Here is a 27,639-nt window from a genome sequence, read left to right as displayed (position 1 = left end):
CAGCAGGAATCACATTCATTCCTAGAGGAAATTCTGCAGCTGTGCTGCCAGGTAAAAGAACATCTGGACAAGACAGGTCTCCAGAACCACCCAAAATTCTCAGAGCTGGCAAATGCAGTGGCCACCCACTGCCAGCCCAGCCCAACACACCCACCCAGCTCCCCCTGCTCGGGCCCAAGGGATGCATTCCCAAGCTTCCTCAATTCAACAGTTTTATTTTTCTTAAGAATACTTCCAGAGGACAGAGAAACACAGACAATTGACAAGTCTTCATATTCAGTTCTTTCTCCAATCCTTTAAGAGAAAAAAACCCGCAAATTAAATCTTTTTAGTGAGTTCCAACACTGCTCTTAGCTCTGGCTAGGAGACAGTCCCTGCCCCGAGGAGCTTCCAGTCTAAGAGAGTGATACAAAGGTGAGGGGCACAGGGACAACAAGGAGGAGGGTGACACAGTTTTTATGCTGCTGGTGCCATTCCTGGAGACTGGTACATGTGTTTGTGCTGGCAGTCAGGATGGACACACTGAGGAGACCACACAGTGCACGTGGCACAACGTGTTCTCTCTGCAGGTATTTGGAAGGGACAAGGTAAAGAAGCTCTCAAGAAAGTTTTCAAGGCAGTCCTGTGATGAGGAAGGCATTTGTTCTATGTAGAAATTTTTGCCTATTTACATCCCGTTTTTTAAGAAGAAAATAAAACATTTAAAATGCCAAAAAACACATTCATCAAATCAGTTGAATTACAAAAATAAAATTTTCAAGCAACGTATTTTTAAAATAAATATCAATAGGTAAAAATGGAAAATGGAAATAAATAAACACATGTATCCAAGCTGTCTTGTTAAAACACAAACAAGCATAATTCCTTACTGAAAAGTAGCCATGGAATCCCAATTAAAGCAGCAACTGTTCAGAGCATCCTTCTCCTCACTAACAGAGGAAAACGAGTCCCAAGCAGCAAAGAACAGATTTGTAACAAAAGAAATATAAAGGACTTGTTCCTTATAAGAAAGTATAGAACATTTCCTTCTTTGCTGATCAACAGAGGCTAAAAAACAGAGTTCCATGATATTCCCCAATAAAATTTACTGGTATTTCCAACCAGTGGAAGGTTATCATTTTTTCTCTCATAGGATAAAAAAGAAAAGTAAAGCCCTGTCTGTGAACTTGATTGATTGTGAACATACATCTTTAGTCCCTTGATTGAGCAGAAAATTAATCCATCTTAAAAATACTGAGCTGCTCTTTCTCCCCCTCCCCAAACAGCAACTCCCATGAGCAGAACCCAGCCATTTCAGTCCCCAGGGACTGCTCAGCACAGTGAGCTGGGCCAGCTCAGCCTCGGGCAGGACACTTTTACTGCTTGGGAGCACAAGCTGCACCAGTTTGGGATGGTCCAACAGGAAATCCACATTTCCGTGGCAGCACCTTGCATTTCAAGGGGTAGCTGATTGCCCTGAGCTCCTGCTGGCAGGAGCCAGGCTCAGTTTGGCCGGTGTAAGTCACAGTGCTCTGGGTGACAGGAGGCAGGGTACCCTACTCCCCACGCTCATAAGGCAGTACCACTCCAGGAAATCTGTTTCTTTCTTGAAGGTTTCAGGTTTTTTGTGGTCCTTTATGTCCTCTTACTTTTTAAGTTGTTTTTCTACCTATTTAAAAGGAGCAACATGCCCAGATTAACAACAGAGGTCAAGTAGGCAAAGATTAAAATGTCCACAATGCAAGCTCTAGGTTTACAATGTAGTGGTCATGCATAAGCCCCTACAGATCCTGGCAGGCATTTAAACATTTAGGTTGATGGAAGATCAAATTGCTAATGAACTGACTGCTGAATGGACTGTAGCCAGCTTGAAATCACTGGTAGGTTCTGCTTCTGATGTCACAACAACTGAAGTCATGTCAGTGGTCATCTACTTTAGCCCTTTTTGCTTTCAAGGAAAGATGCTGCAAGAAAAGAAAAGAACAGAAAAACTGCTTAGCAGATACACCAAAATTAGGAAAAAAATCAACTACAATGCTTTCTATCCTTAATCATAATTTAAATAAATTCTAACACAAATATCCACACCTATCCAAGCTCTGCTTGTTACTGACATAACTAAAATAAACCCATTAAATAAAAAGCCACATGTACCCCAAAGTGATATTCTGGCTTGTAATAAAATAACTCCTAGTTTTTTTTGTACTAGCTGCAAGCACAATTTCCCACTGGAAGCAATTTTCCAGGTGTAAAAATGCACAGAAAGATGTGCTCCCAACAATACATCTACAAAACATGTATGTGAGAATGTACGTGAAGGACAAGATTTTAATAACTGTATTAATCCTGAAGTTGCACTGGATCTTTGGAACCTCTGTGCCCTTAAAGACCTACAAATGTGGAATAAAATATGACAGGAGTTCTGCAAAACTTGGAATGAGAAATAACTGACCAAGATCAAGCTGTAAAAGAACATTTTTTAACACAGAGTCCTATTCAGTGGTAACTTGTTTGTAACTTGACAAAGGAATAAAACCTTTCTTTCCTAGCACAAAGATGTATCCTTCAGTAGAAAAAGGGTCTGAGTATCTATAAATTAACATAAACCTGTGTGATTTGCAGCAGTTCACTTACTCAAATTTCATATGTGTGACTCAAAGTTTTACACAAGAGAAATATTTCTAGTTTTCAAACTTCTTATAAGGACACCCAAGACTCTTGGCTGATATGGATAATTGACCAGGCTGGAAGTGAGAATTTTCCTCAAAACCAGCACCATCCTTGAGAGCTACCATTTATTTTAGGATGAAAAGAATGACTGGCTCCTACTGCAAACTGACTTCACTTGATCAAAAGGTAAAAGACTTGGTAAAGATTGGATTTTGATGTAATTTCCTAGAATATCTACAGCAGTAGTAGCACTACCCTGAAAAACATGTTCCCTCATTCAAGACAAGTCCTCTTTGCTACCACCTACCTAAAGGAAAACCTCACTCCAAACTTCAGCCCATGGAGAGGTCAAAACAGGATTTTGTGTGGGTGTGGGCTATAAATGTAAATTATGTGACAACTGTAAATATGTGAGTCAAAGGACTAATTATTGCAGGCACAGATTTGATACAACATTGGCTCAGCTCCTTTTCACACCATGTCTGCAGATCATCTCCCAGCAGCTGAAGGCTCTGCCCCACAGGGGCATCTCTGCCTTTGACAGATGTCTTACAGGAAAAAGGCAGAAAATATTCAGCTGCTTAGTAAGTCCATTTATAGATGGGAATTGTCTGGATAACTGAGATTAATTATCCAAGATGAGCATAAAAAGCCCCTCTCTTGAGTCAGTCACATGAACAGATGCCAAACTGTTGGGAACTGTAACCACAGAGGTGTCCTAAGGTGCTCCCTGCACCACAGGCTACTCCTTATTGACAAAACCCCAAGGAAGTGAAAGAAAACAAACATCGGATTCTCCAAGAAGTCAAATAGTGAGGCAGATGTATAAATTAGAAACACACCACCTTTTTCATAGGTCTGATATGAAAATGCATTTTTTCACTCAGATTTTGGAAATATTTCATTAATTTAAAATATAAAGCCCAGTAGATATTAATGTTCCATGAGAAATTCAAATACAAGATCAATTTGGTAATCTGTACAATATTCATAGGCTATGTGGCACCAACAACCCCAGCTCAACTAACATTTAGATAATATTTAATACCAATTCAGTTCTCAGAATGACCAGTGAATAAGTCTGGATTGACAGTCAATAGAGGTTGGTGACAACTACTAGAAGATACTTATAAATAAAAGGTATCTGTATCACACACAGCAATTTGCAATAAAGCTTTGCACAAACAGCAGCTGTTCTTTGCCATTTCACATTTGAACAGATCAGAACTCAAAAAAAAAGGCTCAGGATTTTCACAAACATTTGCAAAACATGCAAAGGCTCTCCTAAAATTATTATGCAAAGTGTGACCACTGCCTACCTACAGTGCTGCTCAGGGAAATGCTACCAAGGGCCTATAATGAAGTGCAGAATGGCTGAAGGCTTCATTTCCCAAAGTGATATGATGGTAAATGTAACTTTACCAGCAAATGGATCTCATTTTGTAACTCTGAGATCCATTGGCTGGATCATAGGGAAAAACATTTCATGCATTAACTTATTATCCTCTTCCTTTATATTAAAACCACTACAAAGACCAGAGCCAACTTAATTTCCGTCCCATTAGACCACAGCAAAACAGAAACCCTGAGAAATTCAGACACAAGAGCTGCTCTGCAGCAATGGTACCGTTTGGCCTTTATGCCGATTCCGTACCGTTCCTTGCTGGTAAAAGTGAGGTGCCAGCTCCAACAGCCAGGAGGATTCAACAGCTGTCACATCTCTCATGTAGTATTTAGCAGTCTGTATGACTTCATTGTAGACTACCCTGGGAGAAAGGAGACAAAAATGAATAGTGTTTTTTGTCAAGCAATCAGGGAGAGCTGATTAACACATATTTGGACAGTTTCACATACGTGCTGCCAGAGGTGGCACTTACAGAGTGACAGGAGAGTTCTTAAGCTGCAATTCAGCCTCTTGCCTTTTACTCTCTGGTTGGTCAGAGTTGTCCACATTAAGAAAATCTTTAGATTGCCATGAAAACAACCTCACATACTACCTGACTATATGGGTGAGAGGTATACATGAAAGAATGTTTCTTATAATAGGGTCAAGGGGGACTCACAACTGATGCTTTGGAAGACAGAATATTAATTACTCTGTGATATCATAAGGGAAAACGTCCAAAGCACCAAAACCCTGCACCCACAACAAGGAGGGCACAAACCCCAGCATGACTACCCCTGGCGCCAGTCTGCAGACAGGTGAGATAAGCATCAGAGGAAGAAATCAGCTTTAACTCCTGCCAGAACATCTCCTGGGAAGAGATTTAGGAACATCCAACCATGTGGACTCATCCCCACTGCCGGCACAGTCAGGATACCAGCATGGACAATCTATTTCTGAGGTCATCTTCAGTAGGTAAGGTCTTTATCCCCAAGGAAGTACAAACCCTTGCACTGAAGGGGCAGCTACCAAATCCTTCAGTCACCATCTGCCTTCCACACACAGCAGAGCTGCAAACACCTGAGGTTTGTGGTTTCTCATTAATTGGTATTTAGCTCTCAAAAGCAAAGAGGAAAGAGTCCAAAATTGTCTTTGCCAAATGCATCCTGAGACATGGCAACTGACACAGCTAAAAATAAATCAGAGGAAAACAAACCAGAAAATACATTTCCTATACACTTTTAGCAGAGAGAGAAACTGAAGCCCTCAACAGAGGATGGTTGCCCAGGCTGAAGCAGCATTGAAATTTAGGTTGCTGACTAAGTTAACTCCTATGTGACAGGATGCCATGACACCAGGCTGAGCTTATCCTTCTAAGTCTCAGCAGCAGGCAGTTCAGGATGGAAGTCCAAATACTTCAGGCTGACCATGCTGACCTGAGAGCTCCACACACATTTCTTTGTTATCTGAGGGCCTTTTGCCTGCAAATGGAATGGTCATATCCCTGCTAATGGGAAGCACAGCCAGTTCTTTCCTCAGTCTGCTGGACAGCCATAACGTTTCACATCATGCATTTTATGTGGAAGCCCTTTCCCTGCAATCCATTTGCCATTTCTGCACCACCTGTTTAACAGGATATGGCCTTAATAGGCTTAATAAAAGTAAATTAACCCTAGCTCTGTTTAGGTACAGAGACTACTTGGAGAACAATCTGCAGTGCAAGATGCCCACTAAGCAGGCTCTGCTTTCCAACCTCTGCAGGTTTCTTTGACAGTCAAACATCACTCTATTCCCTTTAGTTATTTGGATACTCCCAAAAAACTGTTGCAAAGAAAACGCCACTTGGATTCTCCCTGTGGGAACTATGACTTTTACATCTATTCTTTCACTGATGGAGAGAACCAATTCAATTTGGATGCTGCAAATCTCTTTAAAAAAGCCCCAAAGAAGAGAAAGCAGCTCTTACTTACCAGCGTGGAGGCTTCTCTGCATACAGCACTGAGCTGGGGTGGATATGAAGCTCGTGGTCATCACGGATAGTCCTTGAAAGCAAGATACTATTTCAAATTGTGCCTCTCTTTATTGCTTAATATTTGGTTCCTTTCTGCCCCAGTATGAATGTTTAATAAAAGCAAGAATTAAAGGGCTGGAGTAAATTAATAAAATCTCCATTAAATGAACAGATGAAACCAGGCTTAAATGCTGGCAAAAGGAACAATCAATAATTTGATGTCCTAAAAGTGTTTTATCTACATTAAATGAAAAAGTAGCATTTCAGGCTTTTACTCAGTGCTCTGGAAGTGCTACAACACTACTGCACTACAACTGTACTTGCTTAACTTAAAGCAATCTAATGACTACTAGTAGCAGCTTCCCACTATTAATAATTTTAGTTATATTTGCCAAGCGATAAACACTGAGGCAGTTTCCAAATACAGAACTTCAAATATTTAGTGCACTGATTGCCACATGTTCCTAATTGCAAATTAGGAGGAACATCTGCTTGTTGATTCAACTTAGATTTATTCATCAGGGGAGCTTTCCAACCAAGCACCAGTTGTAGTGAAACTGTACATAGTCACCTGTAAGCTCCTGTGGAGTGGAATTTAGCTGCGTTAGCAAAGAACCCAGAAACTATGCACCTCAAAACAGGATCTGGATCACCTGGAAAGAAGAATTTTTCTGTAAGATGAGTCAATGGAAAGGCAAAAATCCCCAAAATACCACTTAATCATCTCAAACAACTTTTCAGAGTGTATCAGGCTTTGACAGCAAAGGCAGAGCAGACAAACCCTGCAATTCCTTTTGACTTCAATTTCACAGCAAAGCAAAAATTGCTGTCTAAAAAACGAATGTTGCCACCTGTGTCTCCATGAAGAGTTTCACAGTCCCTAAAGCAGCCCAGTGTGACAGCTGAGCATTAAAGGCTGATTTTTCAGAGCAGGTAGAGAAAAGTGCTAAGAACCAGTCCTGGCACCTGTGCACACACAGCACAGCTGGAAATCACATCCCAAAGGCTGAACAGCATTTTGAACAAAAATGGCCTTTTTGAAAAGACAAAGAGGGAACAGGGTGACCTATTTATGAGTCTTTTGGAAAATCTGTCCATTTAATAGATAATCACTGTTTAAACTTTTGCTGGAAATCTCAACTAATGAAGACTGGACTAAAATTTAATTGTACAAATAGGCTAAAGTACTCATCTGCAGCCATTTTTAGGAAAAAAATCTGATCCAAATTAACATTATTTTGAGGCCAGGATAAAAATACTCCAAAGGTTACAAGAAAAGCAGGGAGCAGACTGACAGTTTGGAAACTACCTTCATTATGTACTGGACAAGAGCTTAAAAAAAAATCACCTTCACTGGACTTCTTTGGCACTTTAAAGCGGACGAGAAGTTTTTTCAGCTGCTCTCTTACAACAGAAGCTCTCACAAGCCCTTTGTAGTTCAGAAAGTGCTCCTGACACCACTGGGAGCTCTTGCTGTGCTGTACAGTGAGAAGAGAAAAAAAATCTCAATGAGACACCATTAGCAAAGCAAACCAAACCTCTTTTGGATAGCCTTGTTCTGTTTTAATCCTGGTCTCCTACAACAAATTTCTTGCGGTTTTCCCTGAAAATTACCTATTTACAGAGCAACTAACAAGAGTACGTAGCACTAGTAACTAAAAAACATGTCTCAAACAACTTGTAAAGAACAGCAGATCAAATGCTATGGGGTATTTTTAAAAAGATGTGCTTCATTTCTTCATATGTGGTGAAAGAGAAGAGCACCAGTCATTCCATTTAATTCTCTCAGATCATAAACTCGTCTGTTTTCAACCTCAAAATGTAAACAACCTTTTCAGTGCTGTTTTCATTGGTCCTCTCTCTGCAAAGAGCTGCTTCTCCAGAAACCAGCACTCCCTCCAAGAGCCTTTGCATCTGACTGTTTCTAAGAGAATTAACACAGATACAAAATGTGAAGGGCAACATTTCAGTTGGTGCCTGCCTGGCTGCTTTGTGGCTGGGGAAAAAAGTCATGTTTGAACACTTGGGTGGTTCTACTGCTTCAACTCAGCACTGCTGCAAGTATTTTATTACAGAAGTGGTTTATACCAGCAAAATATACTTCTCCCAAATAGGTGTAGCAACTTCAAAACTAATAAATAAACCTCAGCTTACAGAACAGTACTAAGGTTGGTGTTAGACCTCAGGGTATGATGATCAGAGAGTTAATTGAACTCCAGAAAAAAGACTGCTAGATTTAAATGCAGATTATCATCAGTAAAACATGAGAAAAATATTAATTTCATTGGAAATTTGGACATTTTTCTCCAAGCCCCAAGACCAAATCCCTGTCTCCTTGAAAACACAGCTGTCTACCCATAAGATTTCCATGCTGTACCCCAACAAAATTCTCTTTTAATCCCTGTTCACAGGAACTGTGGAAGATCTGTGGCAAATGGTGACCAGAGAGTCTTTTAATGTAGACTTATCACTTGATAGGCTTGGTAAGTCCTCAGCTTGGAGAACTTTTTGTATCCAGAACTTCCAGATTCAGAAGTGAGAACCTCAGGTTCCTCCTGTTCCTGCAAATCCACATCCACTTGAACTGACTTACTTTGACAAAGGCTTCATAAACATTCAGCATGGTCAGATGATCACCTTCCTCCACAGCAAACTTCCTGTGCTGCCTGGCCTGCAGAACAAGAAATACCATTTTATAGGCAGATTGATTTTTGCTGAAATAATATCTGACATACCCAGCTCCCTTCATCTCTGTATTTCCTGGGGACTGTTAAATTCTTACCATCTAGGGCAGCTCCTCTGGGCAACAGCAATACTTTACTAGTCCCACTAAACTCAGGAACACTTCTAAAATTGAAATTGTAAAAATGACCAGATCAAGAATCTCCATTCATTAAAATTAGGCTATTAAGAATTTGCTACATCCTTCCTGTTTTGTTCATCTCAAAAGGAAATGGTGTGTGGGAACATTTTGGGGGATTCTTTTTTTGCAAACCCTTCCACTGACCAATACTGGTTTATAAACTTTCACGTTCCTGGACCTCAGAAGGAGGATTTTAGCACTACTAAAAGACTCCAAGGTTCCCCTGTTATTTGGTTTCTTCTTTTACCTACAACAAACAGACACAATTCCAGACCTTATTTTATTTTCACACAAGGTTGCAGTCTGTAATAGGCACCAGTAAAATACTTGCCGGAAGTCCAGAAATGTGGAACCAACAAGCAGAAAAGGAGACACAACTGAACTTACAGCCTGGTTTTTCTGATTTGGAGGGATCACAAAGATGTTTTGAATCTGCATCATGGCAGCAATTGTCAAAATCTCTTGGGAGCAGCCAAAATTTCCTGAAGAGTAAATGAAGAAATTCAGTAAAGGAAATCTTCCATTCAACTTACCCCACAGAGAATAAAATGAAAAAGAAGCAAAATGTGTTTTTATGGTGTTCAAAACAAAAATACATAAACTCCAAGATTTTTTTTTAATATAAGACTGAATGTTTTCAGTGGAAAACTTAAGAAGCAAATGTTAGACTTACTAGACTGTGAAATGTCTTAGACTAATTACTTAATAGAGATTTTAACCAATTCTTTTCACTGCAGACCACACCAAGATGAAGAATGGTTTGAGTTTAGCAAATGTCTAGCAATGCTTTACAACTACATGACTGTGAAGAAACTGATATTTTTCCTCCTACCTGATTCCAGAAGCATCTTTGCAAACATAGGATTCAAAGGAAACTCTGCTATTCTCATTCCAAGAGGCTCTGTTAATCGGCAGTGCATGTCCAAACCTGCAGCACGTTAAGAAATGCAGCTGGGACACAGGCAAAACAGCACAGCAAGGCTTCTTTTACACTGAAACTGTACTGAAGAGCAGAATTAGCAAATGCACCTTAGAGTTGCTGAATGTGTATTACACTAAGCTTAAGGCAATCCATGATACCCATTTACTCTCCCATGGGTCACCAGATTTATTTTTCAACAATACTTGAACACACAAGTTTTTTTTAATTTTGACCAAGTTTCACTCTTACCGTCAATAATTTAAAAAAAAAACTGAGTCCAAGTCAATGCCATGGCCAGAGGGGATATTAGCTGTTAGACCTCTGATCCTCTTTTTAAATATTCAGTAACATCTTTGTTCATGGGGATGTAAAGCAGATGAGAATGAAAATGGGGATAAACATGGAACAGGCATTATTGCAGGAACAGGAAGCACTGCTGATGGGAGGGTGTCATTTTTCTAAGCACATCTACTTAGGTCATGGAGAAAAATAATGTATTATTGACTTAACAAGAGATGCACAGCTGATAAAGCTTTTCTACAGTTTATTCGTGTATCATCCACTCAACTGCCAGTCAAGTTGCAGCTGTAGGCTTTTCCCTGGAGATGGCACAGGAAGGAGGCCTGACAGCTTGATCTGTGATGGCCAGAGTAACCCTGCACATTTACCATTTTAGAGGTTTGGCTCCCTCCAGTCAAACCCCTGTAGCAAGGGTGACCCATGCAAAGCACAGATCACAGTCTAACTCTGAGCTTTATGCTGAGATTTCAGAGAAAGATTTAAGTGGAAAAGCCTTTCCTTTGCAAGAGGACACAGAATTTAAAAAATGCAATACACAGTGAACAATAATAAGGAAAAAAAGCTTGCTAAAAAAGGCAGTGCAGAGTGAAAATTGAAAGAGAAAACTTCAAGAGGCTAAGTTGTATGAGGTATGACAAAGAGGTAAAGCACAAGAGAAAGGCTACACAAGCAGGGGTGAGTGAGAGCCCAGCAGCAGGACTTTGGGGCACTGCAGGTTGCATAACCAACCACAGCAAAGCGACCTGAGGAAACACAACCACAGCTCTCACATTATATAAACACATTATTTGTCAGACTGTGTGCTGGTAACAAAGCCACAGCTGCACTGCAGCTCTGTTTCACAGAGAAAGGCAAAACCACAATTCAGGTCAAGGAATGAGATCTCCTATAACTCATGTCAGCATATCTGAACCCACAGATCCCACCAGCCAGTGTTTATTTTATTATTTCATATGCTACCAACTCATGACCATGTAGTAATTCACTCACACACTCCTACACTGTCCAACAAAACCTACCAGGTTTTTTTCAGTGTTTTCCTCAGAAACAGGTACCAAAGGCAGCTTTTGTGCAATGGTGAACTAACATATTTAAACACTAAGTCACAGCACCTGCAAAAACTAAGTTATGATAGTTTTCATTTGACTAGTGCCATATGAGAAATTTAAGTCCTACCACAACTAACAGCTCAGATAGGTTTTCATCTACAAAAAGACAACTGCATTCCTAAGTAGGAAAAAGGAGAAATTTCCAAATATTTATGCACCACTTTCTACAGGTGCATCAAGCCAAAATCCTTTGGCTTCTGCTGCATGCTACAAACATCAATACAATTTGGCATAATCTATATATGGGTTGTGCACAGATCTATTTGTAGTAGTAAGTTTGAATATAGCCTGCAATGGATACTAGTTTGGAATAGGTGAAAGTTTCCTTCAAATAATCCTGAAAGCAATCACTGAACCCACATATATACAGGAAATTAAAGATCTTAGAAAAAGATATTACAAAGATTATAATTAGATATGCCCAGGAGAGATTATTCAAGTACCATGGCACTAAAATGTTTCATGTAACAGCCACTAGTGTGTGACAGTCTGAGGGATTAAAACTACCCTTTTTAAACTTAGGTAAAGTGGTTGTTTCTGATAGGTGACAACTCTCAAACGAATCTTTAACAAAGATCTGAAATAACCCTAAAAATAAAGCCACTTTTTGCCTATTTATTTACCTCTTAAATTATGCTTAAAACCAATAAACTCCAGCTGACAACTCAGGCTCTCAAAAGGGCATCAAAGGAGAAGGCTGAGGAGAGATACTCCTGATGTAATCAGTTTGCACCACTGTAAAAATAACCCCTCTCCAAACAGTGATGTGTTTATTCAACACAGCTATCTCAGCCTTAGGAGCATCTGCCCTGCACGAGTTGGCACCATGCTGGCACAACAGGGGCCTGACCCCAAACTGCCTTTTTGAATGTGGCTGCAATGCCAATGATGAAATTCATGTTCCTACTTGCACAAGAGAAATTTAATCCTCACTGCACCTGCAAATGCTTGGGCAGCTTCACCTCTGCACTTTATATAAAATCTTCATAATAAACCACCTAAAACTTAACTTCACCTTAAACTTCAGCAAAAACTGAAGAGTGTATCACACACATTTCCTTCCATCTGAAACACCAAGATCAGCACTTCTCTGTTGTGCTACAAAGCTGTGCAGCCAAGAGAATAAGAGCTCTTTGAAGCCACACGAGCAGAACCCTTATGCCAAAACATCACCCAGCTAATCAGTGAGTTTATTGAACTTTCCTCTCCATTTCCCTAAGGTGGTTTTGGCTGTGAATTCATCCTTGCAACACATTCCTGAGCCACTGTGAAGGTCCTTGTTCCAAGCTTGCAGAGGTTGCCAAGAACCAAGTGTCTTAAGTGAAACCCTCCTTTGCGAGATGGAACTGAACCAGCACAGGGCAAAATCCTGGCCAAGCAGAGCTACAGCTCCATGAGAATAAAAAGAGAGCAGACTGCCACAAGTTACAGCACAGCATCTGTGAGTGGTCTAAAAAGAGCCACAAACCTCTGGAAGCTTCCAAAATTTACACAATCTCCTTTATGCTGCCTCATGTTTACATTATGGAGCAAACATTGTCAACTCTGAATTAGCTACAAACAAGGAGCTGAAGTCAAACACAGCTTAGTTTTGACTACTTGGCCTCACATCAAGTTTCTGTTTTGTTTAGTTTATTGCTTTCAAAAAGATTACACAGCTGTCAAAAAAAACTCAACAATATAACAGTTTTTCCTATAAACAAAATTAGGCAGCAGGCATCTCACTCACCACACAAAAAGGAGTTGAAAACCCTGTATAAAAACATATTACTGCAGTGTGATCTGAGCGTTAAGAGTATCCAACAGCAGCATAATGAAAAAAAACAGAATGAACACACTTAGAATTAAAGACTATCTCAAGTTGGAAAGGACCCACCCATAAGGCTCAAGTTCAAGTTCCTGCTCCTCCCAGAACCACCTAAAACCAAACCATATGCCAACAGTGTTGTTCAGACTCCAACGAATTGGAGAACAAGCTGTGATTAAGAGAACAGAATTTTTAAAAAGATACTCTTTTCAGTAGCTAAATAGTAGAAAAGTACTTTGAATTATGCTCTCAAGATCTGTCAGTCTAAGCTTTTCTTTTCATTACAAATTTGTGTGTATCTGTTGACTTGTCCATAACTGGCAAGTTCAATACTAAAACTAGAGCAGAGTCTTTGCAAGTGGCATGCATTAAAAAACAAGAAAAGACAGAAAGCTGTTCACTGAAACACACACACACTGCCTTGAGAAACAGTTCCAGTTCATCCAGGAGAAAATGTGTTGGTTTTAGGGAAGATCAGAGGTTTTTGTTAGTGGTTGTATCCTGTATCCTCTATTATCACAGCTAATAGCATCAGAACAGTTTGACTTGCTGTGGGTTTGAGCTTTGCCTCAGCTGCAGGATCAACAGCACGAACATGAAGAACATTATACTACAGCAGGTGTAGCCTTTCAGCCACAGCCCATCCTGAATCCAGAGCAGAGAACAGACTGGAATGCATTTTAAAAATAATAATTAAATTAGCTCTTAATAACTTCTGTCAGTCAAACCTTCAAAATCATAGCAAGGAGGCAGTTTGAAAACTACCACATTCTCTGTGGGGTTTCATGCACAGCCTCCAGACTGAGCTCTCCCAAATTCAGGCATCACATTTGACTCACCATGCTCAGGCAGAGTTCCAGCACACACACAGCAAGATCAGATAATGACTGCAATGTGTTAACAGGAAAATTTACAATAGACACACTAGGCTTTTCAAAGTCCCACTAAGGAACAAAGTTGCAATTCCATCAGCCTTGATAAAGTCTGTGTTATTACAGTCAAACCTTTGCTTACAACTTTTTCTATTTATGTCTGCAAGTGTTACATGTTTCCATTGCTGGCACAGTAACATGAAATAAAAGTCCACCACACCAAGTCTTAGGTATGTTACAATTTGTCTAATTGGATACAGGTAAAGTTAGTGTCTAACTCCTCTACTGGCCCAAACTCCATTTTTATCTTCATACCACTCTGTAAGGACTGAGGGAACACAAAGAGGATCTGCCAGGGAAAAAACACCCTCATCAGCTCACAGCCCTGTTCCTAGCAAGCACAAAGAGGAGGTTTCCTCTCATGAAATTGCAAGGAAATACAGATAAGATAGCTATAAAATACTCATTTATCCAATCTAAATAGTTAAATTCTAGTTTAAATTCCATTGCTGCTGTTTGCTTGCTTATCCATCTGAATAACCAAAAAAGAGACAGTAAATCCAGAAGAGACTGAGGTACACTCTAAAAACCCACTAAGAAAAAGTTTCCACCAGTCATAGCTGTGTTTCTCCTTTCTCAAAGCACAGTTCTGAAATGCAATTTTTATTAATGTCCATACAATCACCAAATACAAATTACAGTTTTTTTCCACAACTCCTGCAATACAGCTACAAATAAAACAAAGCATTAAAATCTCACCTCCTAAAGCATACAGCAGCTCTAAAGCTTGCACCATCGACTGTGCAGGGGGTGGCTGAGAAGAGAAAATGTGCAGTCATTGAAGTTATCAGCATAAAACATGAATTCATAGATCTTTCTCTTCTGCAAAATCCTTAACTACCTACTCTGCTGCAAAATGAACAAAGAGCTCTAACACTCTTCCTTCTTTATAAATTCAGTGCAAAGGGACTGCAGTTACAATTCTACATAACCTCGCAGTTTGTCTTTTTAAGACTTTGCTGACTTCTTAGCAATTGAAACTCTGGAATACAAATGGCTGTTTCCAAGTGATCACACACATTATTTGCACTACTGGTTCCCAGGAACACACTTTGCTGCCTGACAGGGGATGATATTAAAAGATTTTATAATCATAGAAAATTCGGGGAGTTAGAAAGAAAGTAAGGCTTAGTAGGCCCTGGGAAATGTTAGGCCTTGTATTTGCTAGATCATGTGAAACTGCACCTGTGTAGTCAGTATATGATAAATTATATAATTGTTAGATGTGATTAGATATAATTAATGTCTAAAGAATCATAAGAAACTATGTTAGGGGTTTGAGGGGGACCACAAGAAATCCATGCTTGGATGAAATCAATGTATACAATACAACAATGTAAGTTAAATAATTAATATGTAAGTTATATAACAACAGAACATAAAGCATGTTCAGCTCAAAACCATGTTGGAGTCACATTTGGGTCTGTGTACCCCTGACACCCAGAGCTCTTCAATAAAAGCACCTGCATATAATCATTCTGTGTTCCTGAATGCTAACAGGGACAACGAGCTACACTTTCCAAACCAGCAGGGCAATGTTGAACGGTGGTGTGGGCTACCCCCAAGTCATCCCCTGGTCTCTCTTCAGCCCAGGGAAAGCTGGCAGCCTTCAGAGCCCAGGACTCACCGAAAGGAAGGGGAACCTGAGCACGTTGTCAATCCCCAAAGCCTTGAGCTGCAGGATGACAGGGGCCAGGTTGCTGCGCTGCATCTCCGGCACCGTGCACTTGGGCAGCTTCTCAAAGTCCTCCTCTGTGGGGGAGAAAAACACAGCTGGGGACTGAGCTTCAGCTCCCCTTCTGTGCAGTCACCACGACAGAATCACACCCATTTCGAGTTTAAATTATCACATATGGATAATTAACAGCTGTTAAAAGACAATCTCTATCCTAAAGATAATCTTTCTCCACTTACTTTATTTTACATTATTTTTATTTAAATAAATTCAACGGTTTTGGCTACAGCTTTGATTTTGTAGTTCACCCACCCACATTTCAATTTGAAATGTTATAAATTCTTCACAGAAGTCTGGAAATGTTTTGTTTCTCTTCTGTTTAATGTTTTTGTCAGAAAATAAAAGGCAGGGTGCAATACTACAAAAAAGGAATTTTTTAAAAGAGACATGGAAAAGTCTCAAAGCAGCATGCTTTCAGTACAAGAACACTATTTTTGTAACTACTCAAACAGTTTAAAATACATATTTTAAATAAAGATTAAGGATGGAAAAACTATTTATTTAACAATGCCTTTTTAAAACCACGTTCACTATAAAGTCCAAGTCTGGAAAAATACTCCATGTAAGGATAAACCTTCCAACTGTTCTGCAGTAAAAAAAAGGGCACATCCTACATAATTTTCACCCAAACTATTTTCATTTCTACAGAACCCTTTTCTATCCCAAACCTTCCCTAGGACAAAGACAGTGCTGTTTCTCTGCTGTTGATCACTCTGTGCACTTTCTTATTTTCTTTTTCATTTTTTCCTCCTTTAAAACACTTCTTAAAGCACTCCCTAGACCAGCTCTTGAGCACACAAAAGTATCTTCAGTGTAGTCATGGTTTCTCCAGTAAAACACTCACAAAGCTATGTAAGCTTGGGATATTGTGTAGCACATATTGTCTCCTGATTCTTACTGGATACATATAAATTCAGGGCATAAATCATGGTTTGGTTTAATGTGGCAACTGCTGGCAAGCACATACATTTAAAGGAAAATGCTTCATCTCCAGCATCTCAGAGCTCCAGTAAAACTAGAGGGGGCCTGAAGCCCATCAGCAATGGGAGTGTTCAGCTGCAAAGCCTTTTCTCATTAAGCAGCTGAGAACAGACACTTTGACTGCAGCTCTCTGGATAGTGTGAGGTGGCCAAGAGATTTATTTGTAACTGCAGTTTTTGTGCACTGCCAGGGTCATTGATTCAAGGGAAGAATTTGGGGTTGGCAGCTATTCCTAGGAAAAAAGAGACATGAAGTTTTCTCTGAGTTACCTAAAAGATTTCCAGAGCCCTTTTGTTAAATGCAAGGTCTATAAAGACTTCAGTCAGAGAAGAGAGCTTGTAATACTGGTAAGTACTAAAAGCTGAAACTGCTCAGAAACCAAAATCCTTAAAGAACAAACTTCTTAATAAGCTCACCACTTTTAAGAGCTGCATTAACATTTCATGTTTGCAACTGCTGACTCTGCCCCATTTGTGCTTCTGAGTCACAAAAAGATTCAGTTTATAACACAAAAGCACATAAGAACGAGGTATTTCTAAACTAGACAGAGGAACAACTGTGGAATCAGAAAAATAGAAACTTCCACAGATACTAAAGAGTTTGACTTATAGCCTTAGAAGAAGCTTAAATTGATGTGTACAATACACAGACATTAAACAGAAAAATCATAAACTTATGTTTCTATAGTTGTAAGTAAGAATATACCTTAAGTAAGTGAGAAACTGTATTGATAAGACAGTGGAGGGTTTATAATGTAGAGGTGAGGTATATATTACATAGGTTATAAATATATACTGTAGAGCTTATATAGAACAAGATAAGAGTTTAGAAGTTATAATATAAATGTGTATATGTACAACAGCAACCTATTAGACAGAAGTATCCATAGTGCAGTAGAAGTAAAAATGATAAGTTAAAAAAACAAAATAAACCTTATAACAACTGTCCATTAAACTAGAAAGTATATAAACAGTTATAAATATATAACTAGAAAGTTATATATTACCTTGTAATGGAGAAACTTGTGACTACTCTTGAACTATAACCAGCTACTTACTCTCACAAATCTCACAACCTCGAAAACTAGTATTTATCTAAACAATAAATCATTCTTAACCCAAAAGGAATCCCATTCCTTCATTAGTAACAACAACAACGATAACCAACAAAGGGAATGTTGTTCTTTGGCTGAAGGAACGAGCCCAGCCTTTTGTCCCTGCCTCACGGAATGGGAAGCACGGTGCCCAGCAGAGGGGCGGCAGGGCTGCTGACCCGTGTAGAGCCGGTAGCACTTCCCGGAGCGGTTGCGGCCGGCACGCCCCGCCCGCTGGTTGGCCGAGGCTTTGGACACGGGCACCACCACCAGGCACTCGATGGCCGTCTTGGGGTTGTAGGCTCGCAGCTTCACAAAGCCACAGTCGATGACAAAGGCGATGCCGTGCACCGTGATGGAGGTCTCAGCAATGTTGGTGGCGACGATCACCTGCAGGGACAGAGAGGATCCTGTGAGCCCATCAGCCAAATAGCAGCCAGGGACAGCTCAGCCATGACAGGCCCAGGACACTCAGGAGCACAAAAAGACAAAGTACAAGCAGCAGAAGGAGTTGTCAGCTTGAAATAAGCCCAGTTTGCACAGCAGTTCTCACAGCCTCACAATCGCTTTCTTATTCAAATTTATTCTCTCTTCATAAAAAAAGAGCTTGGCAGTGTTTGCAGAGAAAATCTTTGGCAGTGTTTGCAGAGAAAAAGATGAACTGACTGTAAATCAAGTGTTCTTATGTAGCAAACTAAATGTTTTCTTTCTGCTTCTCAGTTACACTGAACTATTCTTTGTACAACAGAATGAGGTGGGGATAGGAGGGGAACAGAGATGATTAAGAGCTCCACATTCAGCATTCCTGCAGGGATTCACTTATATATGTATGCCCTAAAATAACAAAAAGTAATTGTTCCCAGACAACAGTGGGAAAACTAATGTTTCTTAATTAAAAAGTAAATTTTGAAAGTTAACTGACTAATGTCATATCCTGGAGAGAAGTATTTATATGAAATGTTCTTCAGTGGCAGACGAACAATTTCACTTGTCAAACCCCAGCAGGTACAAGAATTACAAGTCACCTTGGTGTAGATTTGTCAGCTTATTTCAGCCCCAACACAGGCTCTGCATAAGCAGAAAGCACTATTCACATCCAATTATGTACTTCTGTGGCATTAAATGTCCAAACAAGACTTGCAGAAGTCAAAACAGAGCTTTTTTTCCCACTAAAATCAAGTAGAGTTTGAATTTGTTCCTTAGATGAAAATATAGCACTTACCCACTCTGTCACTAATTTTACTACTACCGGTGGAAAACAGTCATGGACATTTAGATCACAAAAAGAAAGAAAAAGGTAAAAGCAAAGGAGTTCAGAGGGTAAGAAGACAGATACAAAGTTGTATGGAGACATGTAAAAATTGCAGAGTTGATGAGGCAGAGAGGAGAGTTGGAACTGACATATCTAGGAGTGATCAAAGATGAAAAGGGAAGCCAGGGAACATGTTCTTGGTTCCCAGTTTGAAAGCTGGCAGGCACAGATGGGAGATGCAGAAAGCCTCCCTCAAAGCAGCATTTGCAATAGTCCCATGATGTGAACCTGATAAATGCAATCTGTGTGCTGCAGACACCCTTCTGGGTGGTGGAAATTGAGACAGGCACAAGAGCTCACCTTCCTGACAGTGTGAGGGACTCTCTCAAACACTTTCAGCTGCTCAGCAGAAGGCAGCCCAGCATACATGGGCAGAACACGGAGGTGCTTCTTCATCCCAGTGCGAGCCAGGGCCCGAGCCTGTTCTATGAGCATGGAAACAACAGTCTCCACTTCCTCCTGCAGCCAGAGCAGCACAGGGCACACAATGAGAGAGGTGGCACTTCAACAGCACATTCCTGTCACCTAGATACAGAAACTGCACCAAATAATGTCACTGTAATTGTCCAAACTCCAGGACTTCGACTAGCTCACTCCATGCTGTAAAATTCTTAAGATAAATTGCTATTAGTAATAAATAAAGCTTTATATACATGTTTGTGTTCACTGTTACTTGAGTCAATGTCACATCACAAACACATGAGCAAAATCATGGGGAAAGACTGAACCAAGCATAGGAGGGAAGCAAGTTAATTTTCCTGTCTATCTCAACTGGTGAGAGCAAAATGGGAGGCCAAAATATTTTGGCAGAGCAGAATGCTGTGGGCCTGGATCAGGAATGGCACAGGAACAGCACTGACACGCCTTGCTCAACTTCATGTTTAATCTCAGCTGTGGCATCTCACTCTTAAAGACAGAAAACAAAATGTTTAAACACTGCCTCATGAAATACCAAATTCACTATTCCAAATTTAAATCAACAAAGGGGGTGAGGAATTGCTATTGAAAATATGCAATATGTTACTGAAGCTCTTCAAGGTAGCTCCTCACTGGAGAAATGAGTTGCCTCCCATTTGCTCTTCCCAGCTGCGAAGTGAGCTGACAAGCATAAATAGAGCAGAAGAGAACAGTACATTTTGATCTCATGGCAATTTGTTTTTCTGTCAAACACTTCAGATGTTAAGCCTAACAAATGGAAATTCCATTTGCCTTAACTATTAATAATGACTCACTGTCAATTTAACAACTGGGTATGTGTGAATTGCACCAGCAAACCACACAGAATTCCACTCACTAACAAGGCTGAGAAATACAGCATTAAATGAAAAAAACTATCATCCATCACTAGCTTTGATAAATTCAGGCCATATATTGTCTTCACATCTTTGGGACTGGCCTAGTTTTGCTCCCATCAATAGAGAAATGCTCGTCATCTTTACTGAGAACAAAGCACAACTAAGGAAAACCTCAGGAGACTGAGGCAGCTTTGCAAAGCTCACAATACAGCACCGTGAAGGAAAAAAAATTGCTTATGTCTATACCTGCCCAGTTAAAAATGCCAGTATATCACCATCATTCTCCACCTGGTGAATTTTCATTGTAGTTTCCACAGTTGATTTGATATAGTCAGGAACAGGGCTATGGGGAGAGAAAACAGCAGAGACATGAGCAGAAAAATAGGTACAGACTCCTCCTCTCCAGCAGGGACAAACAGAGCAGCTTTGGGACACCAGAGCTCTAACCTAGACACAATGATAGCACAGTTGCACAGTCTCACTACTGCCAAGACCAGACAGGAACACACCTCTGCAGGTAAAAGATGTCCACTGGAAACGTCCTCCCCTCAACAGTGAGGATCACACTGGTGTCTTTGCTGGGGTCACCGGTATCATTTTGATTAAAGAAATCTCTGAATTTCTACATTAAAATAAAAACAAACACTTTCAGTTTGATATTTAAAGGAATGGAGAGAAAAACCTAAAGTCATGAAGAAGTTAAATTACTACTGCTTAGATGTTTACTTCATCAACATAACAGTGTCAATGAAAAAATGTCCAAGTTTGATTTTGTTGCCTTCTATTCTGTCTGGGGCTCAGGCATTTAGCACATAGTGTTGCAATGTCTCATTACTTTGAGAAGCAAAAATTGGAAAGGGAAATAAAATTAATTACATCAGCCGCTACAGCTGGAAAAAGAAGATAAACTTTTAACTGGAAGTTAAATCTATCAAATTAGCAAAGTCAAAGCTGAGAAGAACTTAGAAATAATTGGTGCAAAAAGGTTTGCGTAGGGCCTGCATATTCTCATCCACTTTTGGGTGAGTGAGTAAATTTTACAGCCGCTACTTACTGAACACCAAGATCTCACTTTGTAAAAGCAGAGTTAGGCATTATTTATGGAAGTTTTTGATTTATGCATTGTGAGACACCTTCATAAATTTAGATCTATTGTCATGAAGTATTTTCAATAAATAACATCAAAAGATGGAACTTAAGAACCCATATAATTCATCTCAACTTTTATGAGCATTGTAGAGATAACCATCAACTCTCTGTATTAAAAAAAAAATTATATAGTCACACCAATAATTTTGCTCGTATTAACTCATTTTAGATTAACTGTCATCTATTTGAAATGTGGTTTCTTGCTGTTAAAATTTTGCATTGTAATGTATACAGCAGTGCAAACATCACCAAAGCACAGCACTCTACCAACATTCATGGCATATGGTATTTGTCACTGAAGGACATCTCTGTGTGCCCACACCTTCAGTGCCACATGCAAGCTCTCAGCACAACATCTTATTAAGGACAGAGCAGTTAGGAAAAGTGGAGAAGAGGAAAGAACATGATGTAGGAGATGGAACAGCTGCCAAAGGAGGAGAGACTGAAAAGGCTGTGCTCGGGGAGCACAAGGCTGAGAAGACACAGCTGAAGTTTACAGAATCAAAGGTGACAAAGTAAATGTAACGCTGGTTTTGAGGGTGTTTTTATTTTAAACAGAAATCCCCAGTACAAGAACTGGGAGATCCTTGATGAAATTAACAGGTTTGAAAGAATTAGACCAAGTACTTCATTATACAGCAGGAGGCAAACTCCTGAAAATTACTCAAGGTGTGCTGGAGATTCAAAGACAAATGAACAAACAGCAGGTCCATAAACACATACTAGAGGGAAACAGCAGGCAGGTGCTGACTAATATCTGTACTACAACTACTGCAGATGCTGAGGCAGCTCAGACTGAACAGACCCACAGCAGGTGCACAGCCTCACGTGCCCTCCCTAAACAGCATCTCCTGTTGCTGCTGCTACAAGCAGAGCACAAGGCTGAGTGAAATACTGCTCAGCTCTAAGAGAGTTTCTCTTCTCTTTCTACTCAAAATTAAATTAATGATGTTTTTACTAAGTTTACGTAAGTGTCCACAGGCCATGAGTGAATCAGGGATCTAGTAACATCTCACTGAAATGAAATCTATTAATTTATCAATTATTTTTACTTGTCTGTAGTTGCCTCAGATTATTTCTATCAGCAAAACTGAGCTAAATCAAGGCCTCTTAATAAATTAAGCCAAGAGAACATATTTCTATAAAGAACACAAATAAGGAGAAAAAAGATATCAGTGCATAAAAAGCAGATTCATATTTAAATTCACATCCAAAACAGTTTGCTAATAGAACATGAAAACCAAAAAGAGCAACTGAACTACAGCAGATTTTTTCCTGGAACCACTCTAGCAGCTCAGAGGATAAGCTGTACATGAATAGCAGTGGAGCTGTCACCTAATGTCACCTCATTTCAACCCAAATCTCTGAGCTGTACCTCAGCATCCAAGGTGGCTGAAGCCACAATCAGGCGAAGATCCCCACGCTTCTTCTGAACCTGGGAAAGACCAACAACACCCAGAGTTAAAACTGCTTTCTGAAATACAAGACTAGAATAAAGATTTAGAGAATCCAGATTGCCAGAAACGTCTCTGTAAAACTACTTCAAACACCAGGACAGGTGATGAATGAAGCAGCCACATCACCCCACAGGTCTAAGGACCCAATGACTGTTTGGAGATTTATGTATTTAAGGGCATTCAGTCAGTTATTTTAATTTACTCTTGATTTCTGGTGGGAGTGAGATCTTTAGTAGGCTAAAAAAAAAAGTCAGCAATAAGCCCCAATCAGATCATTTCACATGATCAGCAGCAGCAGAATCAACAGTGTATTTTTGGAACTATCAGCTAAGGAGACATTTCAGCATCAGGGGAAAGAAACAGAGGATCCTCAATGTCAGATGACCAAAGTAAATAGCTGGGTATGTACAACAGGCTGCAGGATAAATGAGGAAGCAGCAATCACACTCCCTAAATGAGGAAGCAGCAATCACACTCCCTCAATTACCAGCCATCAGGATCAGAGGTTGAATGAAAAGGATGGAAATTAAAACAGTTACAGAGAGCTGTATTAAAATTACCAAAGTAAAATTACAGAATTACTGTGAATTAAAAAAGAATTACCTTTTTTAGTAAGCCAATGGCAATGTCTGTATAAAGAGTCCTTTCATGAGCTTCATCCAGCATGAGGACACTGTGAAAAAAGCAGAAAGGTAAGGTTTCAGGAATTACTTGACTGACACTACAGTCAGTGTCTCCCTGTCTTCTAGAAACACCATTATTTGAAATCTGCTGCTGGACTGTTACTGTTCACAGCCACTTACAGAACTGGGGAAGTTCAAAAAGCTTGCAGCAGTGAAGCAGGGAGAAAAATGTACCTGACATCACAAGGGACATACACACTGTTCTCTATTCAGGCTAGTTTTTGGAAAGGAGTAGAAGAAAAAAAAGTCTGTACTGCATAGGTTTTCTGGATATCAGAAAAGTCTGTTTGTTGTTGATTTTTAAAATTAGTATAAGGAAGAAAAAAGAATTTTAAATTAGGAAATTAAACAATTCAGACTCCATAAGCCCCCCTTAGGTTTCATCTCAAAACTACAGGATCAAATCCTGCTGGTTTTGGTGTTGCAATCAACCTCAGGTGTTTTTATCAACATGTTGTTGATAAAAACAATGTTGGTTTTACAACATAAAGAAGTCAGACTTCTACAATAATTTTCAATTTTTTGATATTTAATTTTTAATAGCCACTAATAATTTATAAAAACTGCTATCATAATTGCTTGGAAAAAGCAGGACTTTACCAAACTGCACTTCAGAAAGCACTCATTCTACGTTTTCTTACCTGTATCTTGTTAATAAAGGATCAGCCATCATTTCCCTCACCAGCATACCATCAGTTAGAAACTGGAAGTGAATGAAATAAAAAAAAAATTTAAATCCTTATCATATAGTCTCCACTAACTGTGATTTTAATTGATGCTTTTGTAGGCTTTTGCCTGAATGTTTCTTGGCCTTTAATTTTCTAATTATCTATCAAATTACACTGTTATTGCAACTGTGGTCTTGAACTAAGTAAGAATTGATGGTAAAACCCTCCAAATTTCCAACTCTAAATGAATAATCATGCTTAAAAAAATTAAGTTCAGCTCTATTTAATGAACAAATATCTTCATTTCTTTCACTGTAAAAGGAACACCAGCCTCTGAAAAAAAAAATCACAAAGCCAATTGTCTCATTCATCATCACTGCCATTCCAGCACAACTAAAGCAAGTCCTTTTCTGCAGGAACACAAGCAGCACTAACATTGCTCACAGCACTGGAAAGCAGCTGCAAAGCTGCTATTTAATCCACCAAATTATCTCTCAGCCTACTCATCTTGGGTTTTATCTGTGCTTTTAATCAAAATCTATTGTTAGAGGAGGATACTCTTAATCTGTGATTCACTGCAGCCTTTCCCTATGACTTTGGGTGACACACAGATCACACCAGCGCTGTACCAACAGCTGGCCATACCTTGAAATTGTCCTCTAGATTTAAAATGGTGCTTGTCAGACTATCAGAATAGAATATATACTCATTTTATTAAAGTTTGGATTGCCACAGCCACTTCAAGCACAATTTTGGGGTACCCACCTGGGAAACTGAAATGTTACCTATTCTCTTGAGTGGGCATCACAAAGTTCTCATTAACTTTGCAAAAGTACTTGAAGAGTTTCAACTAATCCCTTCAGAGTAACCACACACTGTTCGTGTTTCACCTTAATTCTTGTAGCCTGTGGGTCTGTGCAGTCGTCAAAGCGGATACAATATCCAACCTCGTGTCCCAGCACTGCACCTCTTTCATCAGCAACTCGGCCTGCAACCTGACAAAAGAGACCCTCATAAGCAACAAACAGCTCAGCACCCTTCAGCCTTGTGTCATTACAAACCACAAAGACATCTAAAGACACAATAAAACTCCACAATCCATTAATTAGTCCCTGCAGAAATCCAACCACAAGTTAGTGTCAGTCATTTGAATGACATTCTAACGCATACCTACAGGCAGTGAATTCATTATTGGAATTGAAATTTCAGTTGGAATCTTATCCTTCCCATCATTTTCAACCCAAGAACTCTGAATAATTGTCAATCTGGGTAATGCAAGCAGAAATACAGGAATTTCTAAACTATGCTTTATATCTTTGCAGCTTCCTATCTTTATTTCTAACAACCCTCATGGATGGGAGAGGAGATAAGTCGCCTATTAAAATAAAATATCATTTTCAGTTCAGGACAAAGCAATAAATCATCAGTTATATTTCTCATCTCCAGTAACAGCCACAGTCCAGGCAGTCTGCAACAACAGTCTCAAAGAAAAACCCTGCTGTGTGCATGTACTAAGCCTGAATGGAATAATCTTTCTATTTTAGGCTTAAAAATGACGCATTAAGACATGAAAGAGAAAAGAAAAGTGAGTTTGCTGTGAGAAATCATTGCAGCACTCACAGCATCTCCTGTAGAACTTGTGCTCTGTCAGCTGGATGCCTATGAAGGAGAAAAGGGAGGACACTGCAGGCAGACTGCCCAAAGCACAAGATGTAGAGCACTGCTAGAGACTGTCCCCTGAACCAGGCTGGATCTGGTCAAGGAGTACTGGATTCTGCAGTATTTACCAAGGTACATGCTGGTGTGTTGGAGATACCATTTACCATATTAGAGAGAACAGGCAAAATAAGGGTTACAAAGTGGCACCTCAGCTCTCTGTAGAAAAAGAATGCTGCAGCAGAAACTTCACCCAAATCAGAGCCTGGCAGCAGCTGTGAAGACAAAGGAGCAGTGGATGCTTTCTGTGCACACTGCTACCAGAGAGGAGAAGTCATTGCCCTCAGCATCTCCTTTTCTCCCTCACAGCACATCCAGATGGTGTTATGCCCTCCAAGACAAAATATGTATGTGCAAAAATTTCTCACAATAAAACATTTTCTCCTTCTGCCTGACATTTTTACAAGGAGAAACCCAAAAACCCCATAAAAACAACAAAAAACAAACACAGAGAAAATATTAAAAATCTAGTTATGAATTGCTAGAAAGAGGTACACAACCTCTTGTTCCTTCCACTGGCTGCATAACTATATGCAGATTTACATCACTGTTTCACCTTGTGAAAGAATTTGAGGGTCACACAAGCACAGTTCTAGTCCTGAGTCAATCACAGCTCAGCCCTAACTTCTGCATACAGTTCTGCTGACACAGTCCATTTTACTCCACAGCTTCTACATCTGCAGTCCTGGATGCTGGAATGTTTGGCCAGACCCACTAATCAGGTTGAATTCGGTGTGTAACACCAGCAGATCTTAGAGAAAGACAAGCAGAAACATCTTTTCCTTCAGGAGCTCGTGCAGATTCCTGCCATTCAGCAAAACCTGCTGATAAACTGGAGGTTAGAATGCCAACAGACTGGGAGGATGGGGACACTCACCGAAACAGCAGCGACCCGACGAGGCTGTGTCACCCCAACAACTCTTCCTTCAGCTGTCCAGCCAGCTTCTGCCAGGTACTGCAAACAACAGTGGGGGTAACAGAGACACTGGTCATGCTGTGGTTACACCAAGGTGTTAGCTCCTCACACTGTTTTTACCTGGTTCTGCTCAATATTCCATGTAAAATCCCCTGAGGGACTGCCTGATTTCAGCAACCCAAACAGACACTTACTTGTGGAATCTGCGTGGATTTCCCGCATCCTGTTTCCCCAATAATCACCAGGGTCTGGTAGTTCTCCACTAGGTAAAGTATGTGATTTCTTAGCTGAAAGACAAGATGACATTTAAACATAAAAAACAGATTGTACAAAAATAAGAAAACAATTACATTACAATATTCACATATCTGGCAGACACAGTAACTTCTTGTTACATGGAGTTCACTGCCAAAAGCTAAACAGTCCTTTAAAATCTATAAATGACATGTACAGCATGTAGTAAATAACATCCATCAACAAAGCCCTTAGAACTGACACTTACAGTTGCCAAACAGGACAATAAATTCCAATAAATAGAGAGCAAAGCCATAAAACTATTATTTATGTTGCAAAATGATTTTATACTGCTCTTTCAAAAAAAAAAAAAAAAGACACAAGAACCAGGGATCATACATTGCATTTAATATATCAAAAAGA

At 39.8% G+C, this 27,639-nt stretch overlaps 1 protein-coding gene across 2 annotated transcripts in view; it reads right to left on the bottom strand.

Moving 5' to 3' along the window:
• Nucleotides 1–203: 203 nt before the first annotated feature.
• DHX35 (DEAH-box helicase 35) overlaps nt 204–27,639 on the bottom strand; it is a 28,983-nt gene continuing 1,547 nt past the window's right edge. The window contains exons 3-22 of one of the 2 annotated variants that reach the window (XM_041419309.1): nt 27,177–27,269; nt 26,944–27,021; nt 25,241–25,345; nt 24,324–24,385; nt 23,603–23,672; nt 22,918–22,977; nt 20,903–21,015; nt 20,640–20,736; nt 19,399–19,557; nt 17,966–18,176; nt 15,605–15,729; nt 14,677–14,731; nt 9,740–9,835; nt 9,295–9,389; nt 8,638–8,715; nt 7,393–7,522; nt 6,616–6,697; nt 6,004–6,075; nt 4,277–4,415; nt 204–1,943 (exon numbers count right to left, since the gene is read on the bottom strand). In XM_041419309.1, coding sequence (XP_041275243.1) covers nt 1,899–1,943; nt 4,277–4,415; nt 6,004–6,075; nt 6,616–6,697; nt 7,393–7,522; nt 8,638–8,715; nt 9,295–9,389; nt 9,740–9,835; nt 14,677–14,731; nt 15,605–15,729; nt 17,966–18,176; nt 19,399–19,557; nt 20,640–20,736; nt 20,903–21,015; nt 22,918–22,977; nt 23,603–23,672; nt 24,324–24,385; nt 25,241–25,345; nt 26,944–27,021; nt 27,177–27,269 — 1,965 coding nt within the window. In that variant the 3' untranslated portion in view covers nt 204–1,898. The remainder of the gene's footprint in view (nt 1,944–4,276; nt 4,416–6,003; nt 6,076–6,615; nt 6,698–7,392; nt 7,523–8,637; nt 8,716–9,294; nt 9,390–9,739; nt 9,836–14,676; nt 14,732–15,604; nt 15,730–17,965; nt 18,177–19,398; nt 19,558–20,639; nt 20,737–20,902; nt 21,016–22,917; nt 22,978–23,602; nt 23,673–24,323; nt 24,386–25,240; nt 25,346–26,943; nt 27,022–27,176; nt 27,270–27,639) is intronic. The other variant, XM_041419310.1, reaches the window with a different exon arrangement.

Source organism: Onychostruthus taczanowskii, unplaced genomic scaffold (assembly GCF_017590055.1).
Source record: "Onychostruthus taczanowskii isolate IOZ18803 unplaced genomic scaffold, ASM1759005v1 scaffold60, whole genome shotgun sequence".
NCBI lineage: Eukaryota > Metazoa > Chordata > Aves > Passeriformes > Passeridae > Onychostruthus > Onychostruthus taczanowskii.
The sequence above is the reverse complement of the archived record's forward strand: the minus strand, read 5'-3'. Positions and strand labels throughout refer to the sequence as shown.